Source organism: Protomyctophum parallelum (genome assembly GCF_964188405.1).
Source record: "Protomyctophum parallelum genome assembly, chromosome: 5".
NCBI classification, from domain to species: domain Eukaryota; kingdom Metazoa; phylum Chordata; class Actinopteri; order Myctophiformes; family Myctophidae; genus Protomyctophum; species Protomyctophum parallelum.
Window position 1 is genome coordinate 27,040,315 of NC_139702.1, and position 20,000 is coordinate 27,060,314.

At 43.7% G+C, this 20,000-nt stretch overlaps 1 protein-coding gene across 1 annotated transcript in view; it reads left to right on the forward strand.

Annotated features, from left to right (window-relative positions):
• Positions 1-20,000, forward strand: part of lcor (ligand dependent nuclear receptor corepressor) — a gene marked incomplete at both ends in the record, with an annotated part of 99,353 nt that overhangs the window by 49,051 nt on the left and 30,302 nt on the right. The window contains one exon of the mRNA XM_083764400.1: positions 12,104-12,169. Coding sequence (XP_083620526.1) covers positions 12,104-12,169 — 66 coding nt within the window. The remainder of the gene's footprint in view (positions 1-12,103; positions 12,170-20,000) is intronic.

Below are 20,000 nucleotides of genomic sequence, written 5' to 3' on the forward strand. Positions count from 1 at the left end.
TGTCATCGCTGTCAGGTGGAAATCTCCAAAAACGGTATTGTTTGAGTTGCAAGCTCTTGTTAATACTTTTCATTGGTTCAATTATGTATAGAACCCACATTTGAACCTGGGTTCCTGCGCCAGTGCAGATCTGAACCTGGGTTCCTGCGCCAGTGCAGATCTGAACCTGGGTTCCTGCGCCAGTGCAGATCTGATCCTGGGTTCCTGCGCCAGTGCAGATCTGAACCTGGGTTCCTTCCGCCAGTGCAGACAATTTTACCATTGAGCTAATAGAGCCGCCCTGCATGCTTGCTCAGGGGATACATTGCATATCTTGACCATCAGGTAAACATTTTGTCTTGATCCGGTGTCTAGTAGGTGAGGCATGACCTTTGACATGATCTAAATGTCTCAATAGAAGAGCAGGGAGACTAAAGGAATACTCTACTCTAGATTGGGCAAAATGTATTTTTATAAAAAAAAAGTTACACACTTTCACTTTCACATAGCAGATCTACAAGACCCAGGCGCGTTGTGAACTACTGTTTTATTTGATCGGCAAAGGTTGCTGTACGCGTGACACTCTTATGTGACAAAGTAGGCCATTCATTTTGTGAATAAACATAAAACAGTTGAAATATGGAGATACACAAAGCTCCTCAAGACATTTTTTTGGCACGAGGCTACGTCGAGCAAGCGTTTTTTCTTCTTTCTCTTTTCACATTGACCCGAGGTTGAAAATATACCACCGTCCTGTCAAACAGGACAGAGAGTCCTTATAGGGCGACATCTGATCCCATATACACCACGCAGGATTATTTGTATCAGCAAGTTAAATGTGTACAAATTGGTCTCGGTACGTTAGCGCAGGGACAAATCGACAACTTACACAGCGCATAAGTGCACGCTGACGCAGTTCAAGGACAACAGAAGCTCACATCCAGTGAGGGCGGGGAGAGCGTTAAGTGCATTTGACATTCACGCACTTTCAATTTAATCCAAATCTGCAGCAAATCTGGAAAGGCTGGAAAAAATTGATTTGGATGCAGATAATATTCTATTTTTGTTGTTTTGTGGTGCTGACCCCTCATGTGATGTTTTGGTTGTCATTCGAGATCTTTAAATCCTTTATAGGATATTCGTTTAGTGAAGTCCATCATCCCACACACACTCGCTATAGTGTGGCGCTGAGCAAAGATCCAGGATCTAAGCGTGTATTTATTTGTTTTAAATCCAAGCCACATGCAGCAGATGCTTATACACTGCATGCAGCACTGCAATAAATACATTCTGATGCAACAAGCGATATGCAACTAGATTCATTTCTTTGGGATGCACCGAAAGGGAAATTCTTGGCCGAAAAACCGAATACCGAATATAGGAAACAGTTGGCCGAAAACCGAATACCCAAATATGATTAATATTATGTATTTTTTCCTACCATTGCTGTCATGGCCGTCAGGCCGTACCTTAAAGCTACCTGATTTATGGCAAAATAAATGGTTATGGCAAACACTAAACTTAAATAATAATTACTATTATGGGTCCATAATACATTATTCAGCACTTTTGAATGCATTAATTGCATACACTATATTCAGTGATATATTTTCTGCCAATTCTGGCCGAAACCGAATAGGCCGGAAATGCATTTTTAGCCATTTTCTGCCTAATACTTTCTGCGGCCGAATATTCGGTGCATCACTATTTATTTTACATTAAGTCAAGGTTTCACCCTCTCCTCTCCTCTCCTCTCCTCTCCTCTCCTCTCCTCTCCTCTCCTCTCCTCTCCTCTCCTCTCCTCTCCTCTCCTCTCCTCTCCTCTCCTCTCCTCTCCTCTCCTCTCCTCTCCTCTCCTCTCCTCTCCTCTCCTCTCCCTCTCCTCTCCAGAGCCGATAGCCAGGGTTAGGGCCAGGTATTGATTTGATCATGGATAGGGCTTATAGAGCAGCGCCCTGGCTGTTCTAACGACACGTTAAATTATTCATCCTGATCCAGAGCTATATATAGGTGTGGTCTGATGGATGATTGAAGGGTTCAAACCCTCTCCTTTGCCTCACTCTCTCCCTCTCCTCTCTCTCTGCTCCAGCCTTCACTCAAGCCGGAAGTTAGACTTCAGAATACGTTTTTTTTTTTTTTTTTTACAACACATTTAGTTTTAGTTTTAGTCATGGTCTTTTGGATGAAATTTAATTTGGTTTTGGTCTTATTTTAGTCATCTTGAAAAGTTTAGTCTATTTTTGGTCGACTAAATCTATACAGTTGATTTTGTCGACTGAATGTGTATTTTTGGCGGACCATGATGGTGTCGTAATGGCTCATTTTGCTTGGTTGCGTGCTGAAAATAGCCGATCTACAAGTTCACAACGCGTCGCCGTGTGTAGATTTACTATTTTGTGAGCGCAAACGAACAAAATTACTTGTCTTTTAGGTCTACTGGACCTCTTGTCCACTAGTCCCTCCATAACATTTTAGTGTAGTTCTCATTTTGTTGACAAAATTGTCAATATATTTGGTCTTACTTTTTATTTAGTTTATATTTAGTTTTCCTCAGTGAAAAAAGGTAGTCGATAAAATCACGACACTAGGGCCTATAGGCATACTATTACTAACTATATAAAAATAAATCACACCTGTGTGAACCGTGTGGTGCAACTCCCCCCCCCCCCCCCTCTCTCTCTCTCTCTCTCACTCTCTCGCTCTCTCTCTCTCTCTCATTAGCAGGCAGCAAGCACAGCACTACCCCTCTCTCTGTTTCTGGCACCCCCTACTGGTATTAATAAGTCACATACTCGTGCTCATGACCACTGATACAGGTACACGGACATTGCTGGTTGTAGGAGTGGTTGCACCACTCAAAAAATACCGTTCTCCACAACATACTGTATGGTGCTTGTCAGTCACGTTTAAAAACAACGACAGAACAAGAGGAAATGGCATTAAAAAAGTAGTGAGAGAGCAGATGACGGACATTTGTAAAAGGGATTGTGACGTAAAAAAAAATCTTTTTCAAAAGGCTTCCAAACCCCAGAGAAAACTCCAGACCACACAAAATCCACTGAATGTTCAAAGTTCGGGTTTTTGGGGTGTTATTGAGGTCATAAAACCTAAAAGAAAATAGAAAAATAAATGAAAATTAATGTCATGAAACCTTTAATTCACCTCAAGATGTTTTGTTGTTGGTGGCAGTATATTGGTACAGTACATGGTCAGTATATTATGGTGAGTAGTGAGTACATAGTCAGTATATTATGGTGAGTAGTGAGTACATGGTCAGTATATTATGGTGAGTAGTGAGTACATGGTCAGTATATTATGGTGAGTAGTGAGTACATGGTCAGTATATTATGGTGAGTAGTGACTAGTGAGTACATGGTCAGTATATTATGGTGAGTAGTGAGTACATGTATGGTGAGTAGTGAGTACATGGTCAGTATATTATGGTGAGTAGTGAGTACATGGTCAGTATATTATGGTGAGTAGTGAGTACATGGTCAGTATATCATGGTGAGTAGTGAGTACATGGTCAGTATATTATGGTGAGTAGTGAGTACATGGTCAGTATATTATGGTGAGTAGTGAGTACATGGTCAGTATATTATGGTGAGTAGTGAGTACATGGTCAGGGTTCTGATGGTGAGTATGTGGTCAGGGTTCTGAGGGTGAGTGAGTACATGGTCAGGGTTCTGAGGGTGAGTGAGTACATGGTCAGGGTTCTGAGGGTGAGTACGTGGTCAGGGTTCTGATGGTGAGTGAGTACATGGTCAGTGTTCTGAGGGTGAGTACATGGTCAGGGTTCTGATGGTGAGTGAGTATGTGGTCAGGGTTCTGATGGTGAGTGAGTACATGGTCAGGGTTCTGAGGGTGAGTGAGTACGTGGTCAGGGTTCTGAGGGTGAGTGAGTACGTGGTCAGGGTTCTGAGGGTGAGTGAGTACATGGTCAGGGTTCTGATGGTGAGTGAGTACATGGTCAGGGTTCTGATGGTGAGTGAGTACATGGTCAGGGTTCTGAGGGTGAGTGAGTACATGGTCAGGGTTCTGAGGGTGCTTTGGGGTAAGAAACTATTGGACAGTAATGACAGGAGTTTAAAGAGATGTGGATGGATGGATAAATGGATGGATGGATGGATAAATGGATGGATAAATGGATGGATGGATAAATGGATGGATGGATAAATGGATGGATAAATGGATGGATAAATGGATGGATGGATAAATGGATGGATAAATGGATGGATAAATGGATGGATGGATAAATGGATGGATAAATGGATGGATAAATGGATGGATGGATAAATGGATGGATGGATTGATAAATGGATGGATGGATAAATGAATGGATGGATAAATGGATGGATTGATAAATGGATGGATGGATAAATGGATGGATGCAGTCGAACATGTCGTCCATCAACTTTTCCCTGTGTCCTCTGCACATGGCACCATCAGCCGGGTCCTTTCTGTCACATGCTTTCCTGGTCTTAATGGGTTAAAAGAAAACCTTGCTAGTATGACAAAGTAGGGCATTTTACAGCCTCACCGGCATGGAACTTTGTTCTAATGACAAAGGTTTGCTTGACGACCATCAAACACAGAAACCAAGTGTTTGATGTGAATACTGTATTAATGGCTGTTGTTAGCATGTTGTGTTGTGATTCTCTCCACACTGTGTGCGTGTGTGTGTGTGTGTGTGTGTGTGTGTGTGTGTGTGTGTGTGTGTGTGTGTGTGTGTGTGTGTGTGTGTGTGTGTGTGTGACTATGTGTGTGTGTGCGTGCGTGCGTGTTGCTACAGTTCAGAACTAATGACAGTTCTTATGGCTGCATGTGTTGCTAAACTGCAGTGCAGAGAAATATTTCTGTGTGAGCGCGTGCACGCTAGCTACTTTCTGTATACATACCGGATCAGTACTATATAGGGCTGGCCTTTTTTTTGTCCTCTCCATATTCTAACTTATTGTGTTTTTTTCTCATAAATTAACACCCTACTTGTATGTATCGAAAGTAGCGGATCCACAAGCTGGAAACGCGGCGAGAAGCGACGTGTTTTGGTTCATTGTTTCCACGCCACAGAGTTTGGACGAATCGACACGAAACATTCTAAAATATATTTTGTTTCCAATGAGCCATTACGACAATAAATCGATTTACAAGTGTGATTTACGACTTCACTCTGTATTTAGTGTATTATGCTTCATTGTGTAATGGTGGTGGTGTCCAAAAATAGCAGCAAAACAAATAGCAGATCTACACACTCTGAACGTGTCTCGCACGCACGCACGCATGCACGCACGCACGCACACACACACACACACACACACACACACACACACACACACACACACACACACACACACACACACACACACACACACACACAGGGTGCTTCCAGACAGTGGAGTCACGAAGATGCCAAAAGCCGCGAGCCGGGTTTTTAGACAGCTGATGGATGGAAATGAAGCTCCACCCACGTGACAACTTGCAGCGTCGGCAAAGAGTTTCCGGTTTTCTGGCCGACGCTGCAAGTTGCCACGTGGGCGGAGCTTCATTTCCATCCACCAGCTGTCTAAAAACCCGGCAGAGACGCCTGTCGCTCTTGGCTTTTGGGCATCTTCGTGACTCCACTGTCTGGATGCGGTGACTCATCGTTTCTGTCGGGTGGAAACCGGCAGGTGTGTATAATCTCGCGTCACCAGGCTTTCCACCTGTCATTAGTCAGAAGATTCATTGTTCCGAAATTACTATCCCTACTCTAACCCTAACCTAAACCTAACCGCAAGCACGGGAGCAAACCTAAACCTAACCGCAAGCACGGGAGCAGTGCATGTTCGGACTAACGGGACTTCGGATCTATGGGCAGTTTCCGAGGAAAGCCTGGCCTGTGTTACAAAATTGCCGCGAGGAGAACCGGTCCGGAGTGGATTATACCGTTACGTCATGTTGTAGTATCGGGAGGAAGAATCTTCCTTTTCCCTCAAACCTGGAAGAATAACAATAAAAGCTCTCGTATATAGCCTGCAGCTATTGCTGCCCAGGCTACATGGTATGTGTCCAAAAAAACTGTGACTTTTCAGGATTCAGGAAAAGTAGCAGATCTGCAAGCTCGAAGCATGTTGCTTTGCGCTGCGTTTAGAGCTCGCGGAACTGCTACTTTTGACGCTTTCGTCTGACGCTATTGTAGCATTATCAAGTATGGCGTTAATGTATATATATATACCGGTATATATGATATAAAAAGACAGGTATAAAGTTAGAATATGGAGATGCATGGGATCTGCCTGACAACAGCGCTAATACATAAGGTTATCTTCTCATCGCATCTGATCCTATACTACGATATGTCATGTTGGTGCTTTTGGGCTCGCACGCACGCACACACGCACGCACACACACACACACACACACACACACACACACACACACACACACACACACACACACACACACACACACACACACACACACACACACACACACACACACACACACACACACACACACACACACACACACAGTGTTCATATAGTGACCTACATTCCTCTGCCTTTTTTTTGCCTGTGGCCGGGGAGACTTTGTTCGCTATTATCTGTCTCATCTGTCCAATCAGATCCCTGGTCTCGGCTCCTGTCCAATCGCATTCCTCGCTTCTTTGCTTTCCGCCGGGCCGCTGCTGCTGTTGCGGATGCATTTTTGGGGCACGCTGTTCCTTTAATTAAAAAAAAACAATAATAAAGAAAACCCACACATTCCGTGGCCCAAATAGCGTATATATATACATGCAGATTGCAACTCCTTGTATAACTTTGACATTAAACGAACGCTGATATTTCCTTGGTTTGTTTTGCGGTTTCCGGCTGCGCCCTAATTATTTCTCCTGCACGGGGTTGAAAGAAACAGCCACGTATTCTGTGCATCTTCTCCATGCATATTGGGAATATATGGTGGAGGGGAGAGAGAGAGGGGGGGGGGGAAATGAAGCTTTTGAAAATTCTTTGAAGCTACCGTTTTTAGTTATCAAAGCTGCCTTTGTAGGAAGCATGAATTTTGCATGCGCAGGTTTAAGGGAACTTTATGTGGACATGCGTTGTGTGCGCGTGCGTGCGCGTGTGCGTGCATGCGTGCGTGTGTGTGGTGTGCATTATCTGGGTTTTCTCCTTTTTTTTCAGTGGCCTGCAGTGCTGCTGATTGAAGAAGGCCAGCGAGTATAGAGTGATACATAGTGGCTGATGAGGAAGAGAGCTGTCCACATCTTGCTTTTTTTGGTCTTCCTGCTGAAGTAATGACTGCAGCTACAGTATAGACTAGAGCGTATAGGCTTATTATAGGTATAGGCTACCCAGAAAGCACGGACAGGACCTGGACTGGATTAGTGACGTCTCTATCGGGGCCAGATCAAGTCAAACCAAAGACTAGTCCACATCTGGCCCCAGAATATCACCAATTACACGCCCCATGAAGCCTTGAATTCTTTTTTTGTTTTGTGTTTTTTTTTGCATTCCTGCAGCCAATAATTTGATGACGGGGGTCATCGGTCAGTATAGGCGACTCTCTGTTCAAAAAACTAATACTAGGGGGTGGACTGTACTCCTTTAAAGATGGTCAATGGTATTTCAACTATCCTTTTCATTTGATCACAGTGATGGTGTGTGTTTGTGCATGCGTGGGTGCATGCGTGGGTGCCTGCGTTGGTGCATGCGTGGGTGCCTGCGTTGGTGCATGCGTGGGTGCATGAGTGGGTGCATGCGTTGGTGCATGAGTGGGTGCATGCGTGGGTGCATGCGTGGGTGCATGCGTGGGTGCCTGTGTTGGTGCCTGCGTTCGTGCATGCATGGGTGCATGCCTGCGTGGGTGCCTGCGTTGGTGCATGCGTGGGTGCCTGCGTTGGTGCCTGCGTTGGTGCATGCGTGGGTGCATGCGTGGGTGCCTGCGTTGGTGCATGCGTGCAGGGTGCATGTGTGCAGTGGTGTAAAAAGTACTCATGTGTTTTACTTAAGTAAAAGTGTCAATACTACAATAAAGAAATGTACTTGAGTAAAAGTACAACATTATTGGCATAAAATGCACTTAAAGTACCAAAACTCATGCAGAATGTCGCATTTCAAGTTTTCAAATGTATAAACATCTCGGTGCGTGCGTGCATCTAGATGGCTGGATACAATTTTCACATTACACATCCAATGAAGATGACTGTGTTTATGTGACCTCTAATTCACGTGGATGTCTTTTGGAATGATGAGAAGTGACGGGGAAATGTCTTCTCTTTGATGCAGTTTGATGTTAGCCTGATTATCAGACTGTATAGCTTTCTTGAAGCTTGAAGCAAGAGATGCAGTCCACTCAGAGAGTGGGCGGGGTCTTTGGGCTGGATCCAGGCTAGTTTGATGTAGTCCAGGTTTCTGGGTCGCACATGCCATAATAGGCCAAAGTTCTGTGAAAATATCTCTTCTCGTAGATCACAGATATTCTGTGAGAGATGTATTTTGGTGTAGAGGGAAAACCGGAGTGGGCCAAGCATAGACCCCTGGGGTACCCCGTCCCTGACAACAACGTTTATAGGGTTTGAGAGCTTAACCCAGGCATTTAGGCCTGGCCTCAAAATCTTAAAAGAAAAAATCCTCCAGTTTTCTGAAATAAATATTTTCACGATTTTTCTAAAATAGCAGACCTACAAGCTCATAGCGCTATGAGCTTGTAGATCTGCTATTTTTCGATAAGCTATTTTTTTATTTGAATCCTGATGCAGTATACTTGAAACCACTCATTTATAAATGTCTGTCAGAGTCTGTCGCACGTGCACATTAATAACCCTAATCCATCCTCCCCAAATATTAAAACTATATAGACCAGTGCTTCCCACAAAGTCCCAAAAGAGATATTTGATGTTTGGCCCCTGCCGGGACCCAAACTATTGTGAAAAAAGCAGATCTACAAGCACACAACGTATCGCTTCGCGCTGCGTTGCGAGCTTGTAGATCGGCTATTTAGCTGAGGTGTACAGTATACCACTAGGAATCCACGGAGGGGTGCCCCGGGGCGCAGCCATAGCTGAGGTGTATACCACTGTACCACTAAGTGCAGTTTGACACCTCAGCGTTGATTGCCTATACGCCTGGCCTACAGAAGGCACTTCGTCTATAGCAGGGGGTCTTCAACCTCTTTCATATCACGGACCATTCATTATTTAGTTGCCATTTAAGCCACGGACCACAATTTTTATTTTTATTTTTTAGATTTGTTTTTGGCTTTTCTGTATTTATTGAAGGCTCATACATAGTCTGGATTTACGGTGGTGGGGTGACCACCGAACTACAACATGACGTCACTGAGCCGCGGTGAAGAGCAAACCACCGCCACCGCCCCAGCCCTTCTCTCTGTTTTTACACCACCGCTCAACGTTATTTCAGCTCCGGTGGTCAGCTCACCACCGGAGCGGTGGTCGCCTCACCACCGAAAATCCAGACTATGAATAGGCCTTCATAGTATCAAGTGAAGAATGACAGGAAAGAGGGAGAGAGAGAGAGAGAAGGGGAGAGACATGCAGCAAAGGTCTTCATGAACGGGACTCAAACACGCGACGCGCTGTCAGGCCAAAGCCTATATATGTGGCATGCGCCTGGACCACTTGGCCAGCGGGCGCCCCTCACGGACCACCATTTGATGACATTTATAGCCTCTCAGACACAAAACTTCAAATAATTATGTTGTTGTTATCGTTGGATAAAATGTTGTGCAAATTCCATGCTGTATTGATGTTGGTATACCAACCATACCATTATGAGAGATAACATGGGCAGATGTTGGTCAAAATAACAATTATGTAGACTCATGTAGAATTGTAGACTTAAATGAACTAATGCAGACAATAATAAACATTATGTAATACTTTAGCTATTGAAAAATAGCAGATCTACAAGCTTGTAGATCTGCTATTTTTTGAAAAATCGTAAAAGTGCAGCACAAATCTTCAAATATATATTCTTTCAGGGCGAACTTTTATTTATTTATTTCGACGTCTGGGTTTAAAATGAAACCAAAAGGACCTCTCTATAAGGGGTCCATCTGCTTATACCAACTCTCCATCATTTAGCTGGAGAGCGACCGACCACCTGCTGCTGGAACATCCTCAAGGACCACCGGTGGTCCCCCGGACCACTGGTTGAATAACACTGGTCTTATTATTATACTCACTTAGTCAGGGATGTATATGTGTCTATCTCTTTCACCACTCCTGGCACCATTGCTATAGCCAGTTGTCAAAGCTAAGCAGCTAATCCTCAGCCAGGGCTTGGCAGTGGCCCAACCGTCTATTGGCCTCTCAACGCTATAACCCCAAACGCACACACACACACACACACACACACACACACACACACACACACACACACACACACACACACACACACACACACACACACACACACACACACACACACACACACACACACACACACACACACACTCATCCCGCAGTACCCTCCCAGTCAGCAGCACTACTTAACACCCAGCACCCAGCCAACTCTCCAGCCCCGCAGCTGCCAAGCTCTTCCAGTTTGAAGTGCTATCGATCTGAGCTCCACTTTTTTTTCTCCCCCCCCCCCCCCCCCTTCGACATTACAGGAGGTCTCAGGCATTCCCCAGCCAAGCTGTTGCACAGCAATTAAGTACCACTGTGTGCGTGCGTGCCTGTGTGTGTGTGTGTGTGTGTGTGTGTGTGTGTGTGTGTGTGTGTGTGTGTGTGTGTGTGCGTGTGTGCGTGTGTGTGTGTGTGTGTGTGCGTGTGCGACGCGTGTGTGTGTGAGTACGTGTGCGCACATCTGTGTGTGTGGGTGTGTGTGTGTGTGTGTGTGCATGTACAGTACGTGCGTGTGTGTGTGTGTGTGTGAGTACGTGTGCGCACGTCTGTGTGTGTGTGCGCTGCAGTTTGTCATATAGCATTGGCTTTGTTAGAAATGAAAGAACAATATTCGTTATTAATCGGACCGGCATCGGGCTGCGAAAACAATGTTAGATCTATTCTAATCGAGCGAGGACAGTACAACCTAATTCCGTTTTTCATTCGAAAATTATAATCAGAGTATAGTACAGTCAGTATTTTAAAGTTTTTTTCTCTCCTTCATATTATCATTGTCGAGGAATGTTTCATTTGCCTCAAACCTCCGATCGTTAAGGACTATACAGTATTATAGGCCACATGAGCTGAACCTTTATACATCGGCTGGTGAAAGTATAGCTGATGCATTGTGCGCTTGTAGATCAGCTATACTTTAAAAGATATCCCGAAAAGAAAAAGTTATGTAATATACTAATATTTGGAATATATTAAAACAAAACAAATTCAGAGGTGGGGTCTGTGGTGACATACATTAATGTATAGGGGCATTAACGTGACACTTATTTTTGCCTACCAATATTTACAACAAGGGACTTTATGGAAAAACAAGTCCAAAGTCTTATAATAAATAAGCAGAAATGGCAACGCTGTCCTGTCTGTCCAACCATCACCCCCCCCCCCCCCCTCCCCCCCGAGATGAGATGAGATGAGATGAGATGAGATGAGATGAGATGAGATGAGATGATCTGAGATGAGATGAGATGAGATGAGATCATCTGAGATGAGATGAGATTGGTGGTGGTGGTGGTGGTGGTTGGTTGGCCCGCGGTTCGTTTTTTTCCAGCTGGGATAAAAAAAAAACCTGCAAGATGTATTCAGCGTTTCTCTCTATATACGTACAGTATATGTCGTTGCCAGGCAACAGCCAAGCTGGGGGTATTTACAGTTAATAAAAAAAGTGAGTGACATTAGCTCTAAAGCACTCATTTGCTCTCTGAGAGTTGAAAAGAAAAGTGGGACTGCGTGAGTTTGTAGTGCTTGATTGATTGGCAGTGTATGTGTGTCTGACTTATCGTGTGTGCGTGCGTGCGTGCGTGGTACGTGCGTGCGTTGCGTGCGTGCGCATATTATGTGCAGAAGGCTGTTTCGTATTGAGCACAAGGTCTTTTATTCTATTGAAGGTGCCGTTTGTTCTCGCTTCCTGCATTCTCTGAACCCTCCAACACCAAGCACTGATGTAACCTGTTTCTCTGTCTCTCTCTCTCTCTCTCTCTCTCTCTCTCTCTTTCTCTGCAGGCTTTGAAAGCATCCTGGAAGGCTTGTTTGGACCGGGACTAGTCAAAGATATCACCTTATTTCAAGGTAAGTGATGGGGATATTACATCAGCGGCGGATCGGTGTATACTGTACTGTACTCACACACTTTACTCATTCAGACCTGGCGTCGAAAGAATATATATTCAAAGATTTGCGCCGCATTTTCACTGGGTTTTTCAAAAATAGCAGACCTGCAAGCTACGAGCTTGCAGATCTGCTGTTTTTCAATAGCTACGTAAAGCATAACATAACGCTAACACCAAAAGGGGTTCCCGCCCCAAAATGGGTTAAGTAAAAGTATCAATACTATAGTATTGTTATCAAACTGTATTTAAATTACCAAAATTAGAAAGTACTCACTGTGCAGAACGTCCCATCTCAAAATATATTGTACCAGGGATAGGGACCTCCAGAAGCAAAAGACTTGAGACTTAAAAAAATGCATCTGTTAACATTTTCACAAGCAGTAAACTATAGGCCTACAAGCTCTTAGCACTATGAGGTAAGGTAAGGTAAGGTCATTTTATTTATAGAGCGCCTTTCAAAACAACCGTTACAAGGTGCTGTACAAAGTAAAATAATAAAAGAAAACAAGAAAACACAGTCAACATCCAAAACAGCAATAACAACAAGAAACGAAGCAAAACAGAAAACAATACATGAAAATATATACAGGCAGAACAAGACTCAACAAAAGATAGAGATAATCACTATAGTAGACCAAAAATATTTACGATACAAGCTTGAATGCTTCTGAATAGCTTCGGTATAAAACATGGTTAAAGTGGTTAAATGCTGTGGTCCCAAAATGCGGAAGTGCAAACGAGCGCTCAACGTTAAACCACCCAGCTGCACATGGTTTCCTCGTCATATATTCAATTCAATTCAATTCAATTCAATTCAAAGGGCTTTATTGGCATGAGAAAACATACGTTTACATTGCCAAAGCAGAAAGAACAATACAACAATACAGCAATACAATCAAAACAAAAATGATGTACATTTGAAGGTCAGAATCTTCAATAGATCAAATTATATGTACCAAGGTCACTCAATGCAGGTATAGTGCAAGAATATACACAATGCTTAGTCTTTAGGGTGGTTGTGTTCCATTTGATATCCTTCTCCTATCACAGCAAATCTGTGGGAAGTATGTGTCTCTGATGTCTTGGTACAATGGACAGAAGGTTAGGAAGTGTAGCTCGGTTTCCACTTCATTTTGTGTGCAGTGGGTGCATAGTCTGTTTTCTCTCGGGATACAGGTCTGCCTATGACGGCCTTTCTCGATTGCGAGACTGTGCTCACTGAGTCTGTACTATAGTTAAGATTTTTCTTTTTCTTTTTCTTTTTAACTCCACGGGGTCCGCCTGCAGTCCCCGCTCTTACCACTAGGGCCGAGCGCCTCGACGTTGTAGACTGAGCCTCACTGGGGGGGCTTGTGGTACGGTACACCCCACCACCAGTCCACCGTGCACCCCTGTGGTATAGTTTGGTGATGATGGCACCCCACCACCAACACCACCATGCAGACATCTTTCAGTGTGAAAAGATAATGAGTTCTTCCTTGAGAGAGAGAGAGAGAGAGAGAGAGAGAGAGAGAGAGAGAGAGAGAGAGAGAGAGAGAGAGAGAGAGAGAGAGAATATAGTGTTTCTATAATAGGTTGAAAGCTGGTTGTGACTAAGCTGTGTTGTCATATAATGTGCTGTATAATAATCTATCCTTTGAATATTCTACTTATTAGTATAATTTGTTATCTCTGCAGAATGTTGCCTGTTTGGCTTTAATGGTGTATTTCTTTTCCCTGTGTATCATAATTCAAATACCCACATGTTTATGGTATCTGACAGACTATATAGTCTCGTTTAACCAGACAACTACTGTATTCCACTAATATCCGAATGCTATAGTACAGTATATAGAGTCTGGAACTACACCTGCTGACCCACCGAGAGAGGAAGCTGTCATCTGTTTGTCCTTTTACATTCACGCAAATATATCTTAAAGTATCTTTAACTTGTTTCATTTCCATTTCTGCTAAGCAGCAAGCTATATTATATGCTTAGATCATTTATATCTAGCATTATGGGCATTCACTTCTAGTCATTTTTACTAGTCGACTAGTAAACTAGTTGCTTAATGCCCTAGCATATATATGCTTAGATAATGTATATTCCGGTCAATTTGCGCAACCGCTCTATTGCTTGATCATTTATTTATTTATTAGTTTGTTAGCCTACCATGAAGAAATTAAATAAAATGTATGAAAAAGGTCATGGAAAAAACACGGCCCCCTCACGTATTATTAGGAGAGCACTATGAGTTACCAGTGTTTTTGATTAATCTAACAGTGTTTGAAGTTATAATGGGTTTGTATAGGCAGGGCTGCACACAACTTTTTTGGTCTAGTACTCAGAAGAGCACCTGGAGGAGTTGCTTGGTGCTCCTAAAATGCGGCGACCCGTCTCGCCAGATGGATAAAAGAGGGATGAATAACTTATAGCAAAACAATATTTATTGGATGAGTGGGGAGTCAATGGAGGGTATTGCAACTCTAGATTTAGCCCTAGAATGGCTCTTGTTGTAGATTCATCCCATTATTAAAAATATATAAATTTGCTAAAATCTAGGTCCATGTGTGGTCCAGCCCTATGGAATGCATATTATAATAAAAACAAGTTAACAACTTAATACTTCCTAAGGATAATATGATATGAGCATCAAAGCAATATTTAGATTTTTTATTATTTTGTATTTAAATAACCAATCTACTAGCTCACACCGTGTTGCGACACGTTGTGAGCTTGCAGATCAGCTATTTTTTTAACATGCGACACATCGTACGGCGAAGCATACATCAGGCTTCCCTAGTTCCCTTTTGTTTTTAGATGAGGCGACGTACGTAGTCAGACAGTCAGAAACACATGGCTCCTCGGTGCAAAAATAAACAGTGTACACTACCCGACTTTACGATAATAAGGCACAGTATGTCGAGACACGGTGTTCATGTTGGGCAGCAGCAGTGCCAGTCCGCAATGCTTTAAACTCTTCCCACTCCACTATGTCGGAACTAAAACCTTAGTACCCGTAAAAAGTCGGTGGCCGGTGCCTAGGCTGTGAGAGACGCTAATATGGTTTCTGCCTCGGATTCGGGTTTTGAGACGGCATCGCACACGAGCAACCATGCTGCTCCAACAGCCGGAAAACCAAACACAAGCACAGCGGCAAATGGGAAGAGTGCAAAGCATCCAAAGCATGACCTTTTACACCGGGGACTACAGTAGTTTGCTATCTGAAACGGAGAAGAGAAGACGAAACTATTTGTGTAAGGTTTTCCTGTCAACCGCCCTCCGCCTCCTCCCAGGCTCCTAGCAGAAAGCAGCATGGATCCTCCCCCTTTTGAGTAAGGACGCGCTGTGATTGGGCCAGTAGCCACTTTGAGTGGCAGTCGGTGGGAAATGCTCTCGCCACAACATTTTCTAGTATTCTGGCCATAATAATCATTCTGGGCGGCCCCAGCTGTTGGTACGCAGAAGCGCTTCCCGGCGCTTGATTGACAGCGCATTTTTAATTTTTACCGCGCATGCGCACCTGCGCACCACTTATGTGCAGCCCTGTGTATAGGCCTAAAGGGTGCATGTCTGATAAAATGAATATAAAATATGTCAATATGCAAAAAAAAATCACACCTGTGTGAAGTGAGTGGTGCAACTCCGTGTGGAGGAACGCAGGAACCTCGCCCGCAGGGTGCCGGGCCGGTTCCGGCGAGCCGCCCCGCATCCGAAACGGTTGAGAAATGACAGAGTTACCGTGTGAGGACCCCCACACATCGGTACACTGTACTGTACTGTACTGTACTGTACTGTACTGTACTGTACTGTACTGTACTGTACTGTACTGTACTGTACTGTACTGTACTGTACTGTACTGTACTGCTATTTTCGTGCTCGGACAGACCCAGCCAGCCAGCCAGGGACACACAATGCTCCGTAATGGGTTGGCCGCAAAAATAAATAAATAATAACAAGCCTGTGAGTAGATGATAAAATGAAAAAAGTGAAATATCCCTTTAACACTAAATCTAAAACTAAATTATAATTGAAATGTTCAGTCTTAAGTCTCTCCCTCCCTCTCCTTCTCTCTCTCTCTCTCTATCTCTCTCTCTCTCTCTCTCACTCTCTCTCTCTGTCTCTCTCTCTCTCTCTCTCTCTCTCACTCTCTCTCTCTCTCTCTCTCTCTGTCTCTCTCTCTCTCTCTCTCTCTCTCTCTCTCTCTCTCTCTCTCTCTCTCTCTCTCTCTCTCTCTCTCTGTCTCAATGTATATGGAGAAATGAGGTCAAAATGGCCTCTTGCAGTCATGTGACCCAACCCCCAGCAACAACTTCAGGCATTTTTAGAATATTTCAGGCGCGTCTTTCCGTTATTTGCACTCATGTGTCATGTGCAACAATGCACGCACACACACACACACACACGCACGCACACAACGCACGCAGAATGCATATATACACCACACTATTGACTCACACACTGACCTACAGACACAGTCAGATATACTGTGCATGCCACCTTGCTTGGACTTATGCCCCCCCCCCCCCTCCCTCCCCCCCACACTCACCACGAAGCCGAGCGCACACACACTCGGTCTCGCGGCCGAGTGTGAAGGCGGTGCGGGGGGTCATGTTAGCACTCGTACCGGAGCTAATTGGCTGCCTTCCCGGGGATGTAGTAAGTGGCACAACCACATGGGGTTCAAGAACGACCTCACCTTTAGCCTTTTAAAATACGCCATTGGGAGAGTGCAGTGAGAGAGAGAGAGCGATAGATAGAGAGACCTGTGGTTGTATAGTGTATACCCGACACCACATGGAGGGAGAGAGAGAGAGAGAGAGAGAGAGAGAGAGAGACCGCATTGGTCAGTCTGTGTCGTTGTGAGGTTTTGATTGGACTGCAGTCACACGGGTCTGTACTCTGTATACCGAAAGACTCTGGGATGTATACGCTCGTCGCTCACGCACGCACGCACGCATACACGCACGCACACACGCACGCACGCACGCACAAACACGTATACACACGTGCCCGCTTCCTTCAGTTATAGACGGACGATTTGTTGCACTTCATTGATTCTATTTTTCAGTTTTGTTTTTGGTCTATTATCTCTTTATCATCAACGGATAGCGTGTCTCTCCCTCTTATGCTTTGTTTCTGTACCAACCTATTTCATGGTCTCTCTCTGTCTCTCTCTCTCTGTCTCTCTGTCTGATGTTGGTCGAAAAGGAGGGTTTTTAAAGAAATGTAGCGCCATGGCAACAGCCTATAGTCGTGTAGCCTCAGCCGTACAAAGTGGATGTGTTGATGCCACTGCCCTCCTCTCTCTCTTGCTCTCTCTCTGTCTCTCTCTCTCTGTCTCTCTCTCCCCCTTCCTCTCCAGTGTCCCCCCCCCCCCTCTCTCACCTACATTAATTGTCTAATGTTTTCATGTCACCCTTCAGCCAATCACAGTACTGGTATACCGTTCTTTCATGTCTTTGTCGCCCGGCCAGCGACACATTGTGAAGTGTGTCCGTCGTATACTGTACACCTGGCCTAATGGGAGGATTGTAATTGTATTAGCTGGTATACCTGTGGCATTGATGGGACATGTACTGTATGTATACTGTACTTAACCCATTCTGGCCCCGGGAACGGCCTGTTGGTGTTTTAAGCATTATGTTATGCTTTATCTACTGATAAATAGCAGATCTACAAGCTCATAGCGCACCACCGAGTGGTGCGCTACGAGCTTGTAGGTCTGCTATTTTTTTGAAAAGTCGTGAAAATGTGGTGCAAATCTTTGAATATGTATTTAAAAAAATATATAACTTAAATATTTGCTTCTGGGGGGGGGGGGGGGGGGGTCCCTGGAACAACATATTTTGAGATGGGGGTCCGTGGCCCAATAGAGATAATTCTGGGGGTCCTTGACATGAAAAAGGTTGAGCACCACTGACATAGAAAATTCATGGGTTTGGACTTCAACACAATCCCAACTGGACAGTATAGGACAAAGACGTTTTAATGAAAAACAGTGGATTAAGAACCTCAACACGGATTTTCCTGGAGGCTTAAACATGCCTAAAATCAGATCTTGAATACAACAAAACTTAAACTCAGGATTAAACTGGAGAAAATCTAAAAGTGATTGGATCAGACTTCCTTCGGATACCTGGCGAATGCATTCATTCCTTGCATTGTGCGACCTTTGGTCGCAACATGTGTAAGCACAGTGCACTGAAGTCTTTCAGTGCCCCCCCTATCCACCCCACCCCACCCCTCAACTAACCTGACGCTGCCAGATGAGGGCGGTATTGGGTAACCATGTTCCCCAACACAGCCTTCATCTGGGATCTCTCAGGGAGTTGAGCTGACAAAAATCCGTTCCGTACCGGACCAATCAGCGTGAGCTAAGGGCGGGATATGTGCGAAACCGGATGTGAAGCTATATAGACACGTCAATATGATTGGTTGTGTTTGCACTCCCACACGGTGATAGACAGATGGTCCCATCCAATCATCTACCAAGTATCTTGAAAAAAAGGAACAGCCCCGTCATCGAATTTGCTTCCGCGATCCCAGATCCCAATAAGCTGTGAAACAAATGTGTGTAGCAAGCTTCTTGGATCTGGCAGCGTCAGGTTACCCCTCGCCCTCCTCTCGCACTATCATAAAAATCCAATTTCAAAACTAAATGTGCTGTATATATGGAACAATTGCGCCTTCTTAACCCATTAGGCCTGACGTCAAAATTTTAAAAATGTCTTTTAAAAATGTAATTTCTTTTCTGAAAAACCTCATTTTTTTGGGGATCAATATTTCATGTCAAAGTTTTCCCTTATGTCAAAGGACCCCAAATATTTTATGTAATATAACGCCGACCCCCATCTGAAAATATGTTCTTCCAGGGACCCTCCAGAAGCAAAGATTTGAGTTAAAAACTGAAACTCTGAAAGAATATATGTTCAAAGATTTGAGGCACATTTTCACGATTTTTCAAAAATCGCAGACCTATACAAGTTCATAGCACGGCACTCGGTGGCGCGCTATGAGCTTGTAGATCTGCTATTTTTCAATAGCTAAAGCACAACATAATGCTCAAAACACCAAAAGGGGTTCCCTCCCAGAATGGGTTAAACTAAATTGTGTTGCATAATTATGTAACATAACCTACTGTGAAGCCGTTCACAAAAAGTTGACCTAACTTACGCTACTACAGGGATGTATACATATTACCAGGGTTGGGAGGGTTACTTTTAAAAAGGAATCCCCTACAGTTACAAGTTAAATGTAGTCAGTAACGTAATCCCGATTACTCCATTTAAAAAGTAACTACAAGTTACTTTCAGTTACTTTTGGATTACTTTTAAGTAAAACTCAATTTAATTAGATAATACAAGTTTTACCATTGATAGACAAGAATGTTGAGCCTATGAAATTAAGATAAGGAAAACTGAAATATGGTTAAGGTCATTTAATTGTTAAGAATTTGACCTCTCTGAACAGTTACATTACTGTAGAGTCATTGTGTCAACTAATAACAGTTCATAAGAAAAATGCATCTTGACCTACAGAACCATTTTGATTGTTTGATTGACAACAACCAACAACCTTGACAACCAACAACTCCATCCATGTGTGGTCAAAGTGGCAAATAAAAACTCTTTTTGACATTCCTGGCTGACACTCATTTAGTTTAAAACATTGACTAGACAGTAAAGACTCATTTAAATAGTCTACAAAGAACTCAGCCCTATACAATTATATTTATATTTATTGTAGGCTACTCTTTAAATAAAAAGCCTCATTGTATTTGACCTAAAAGAGAAGACTGCGCTACCCA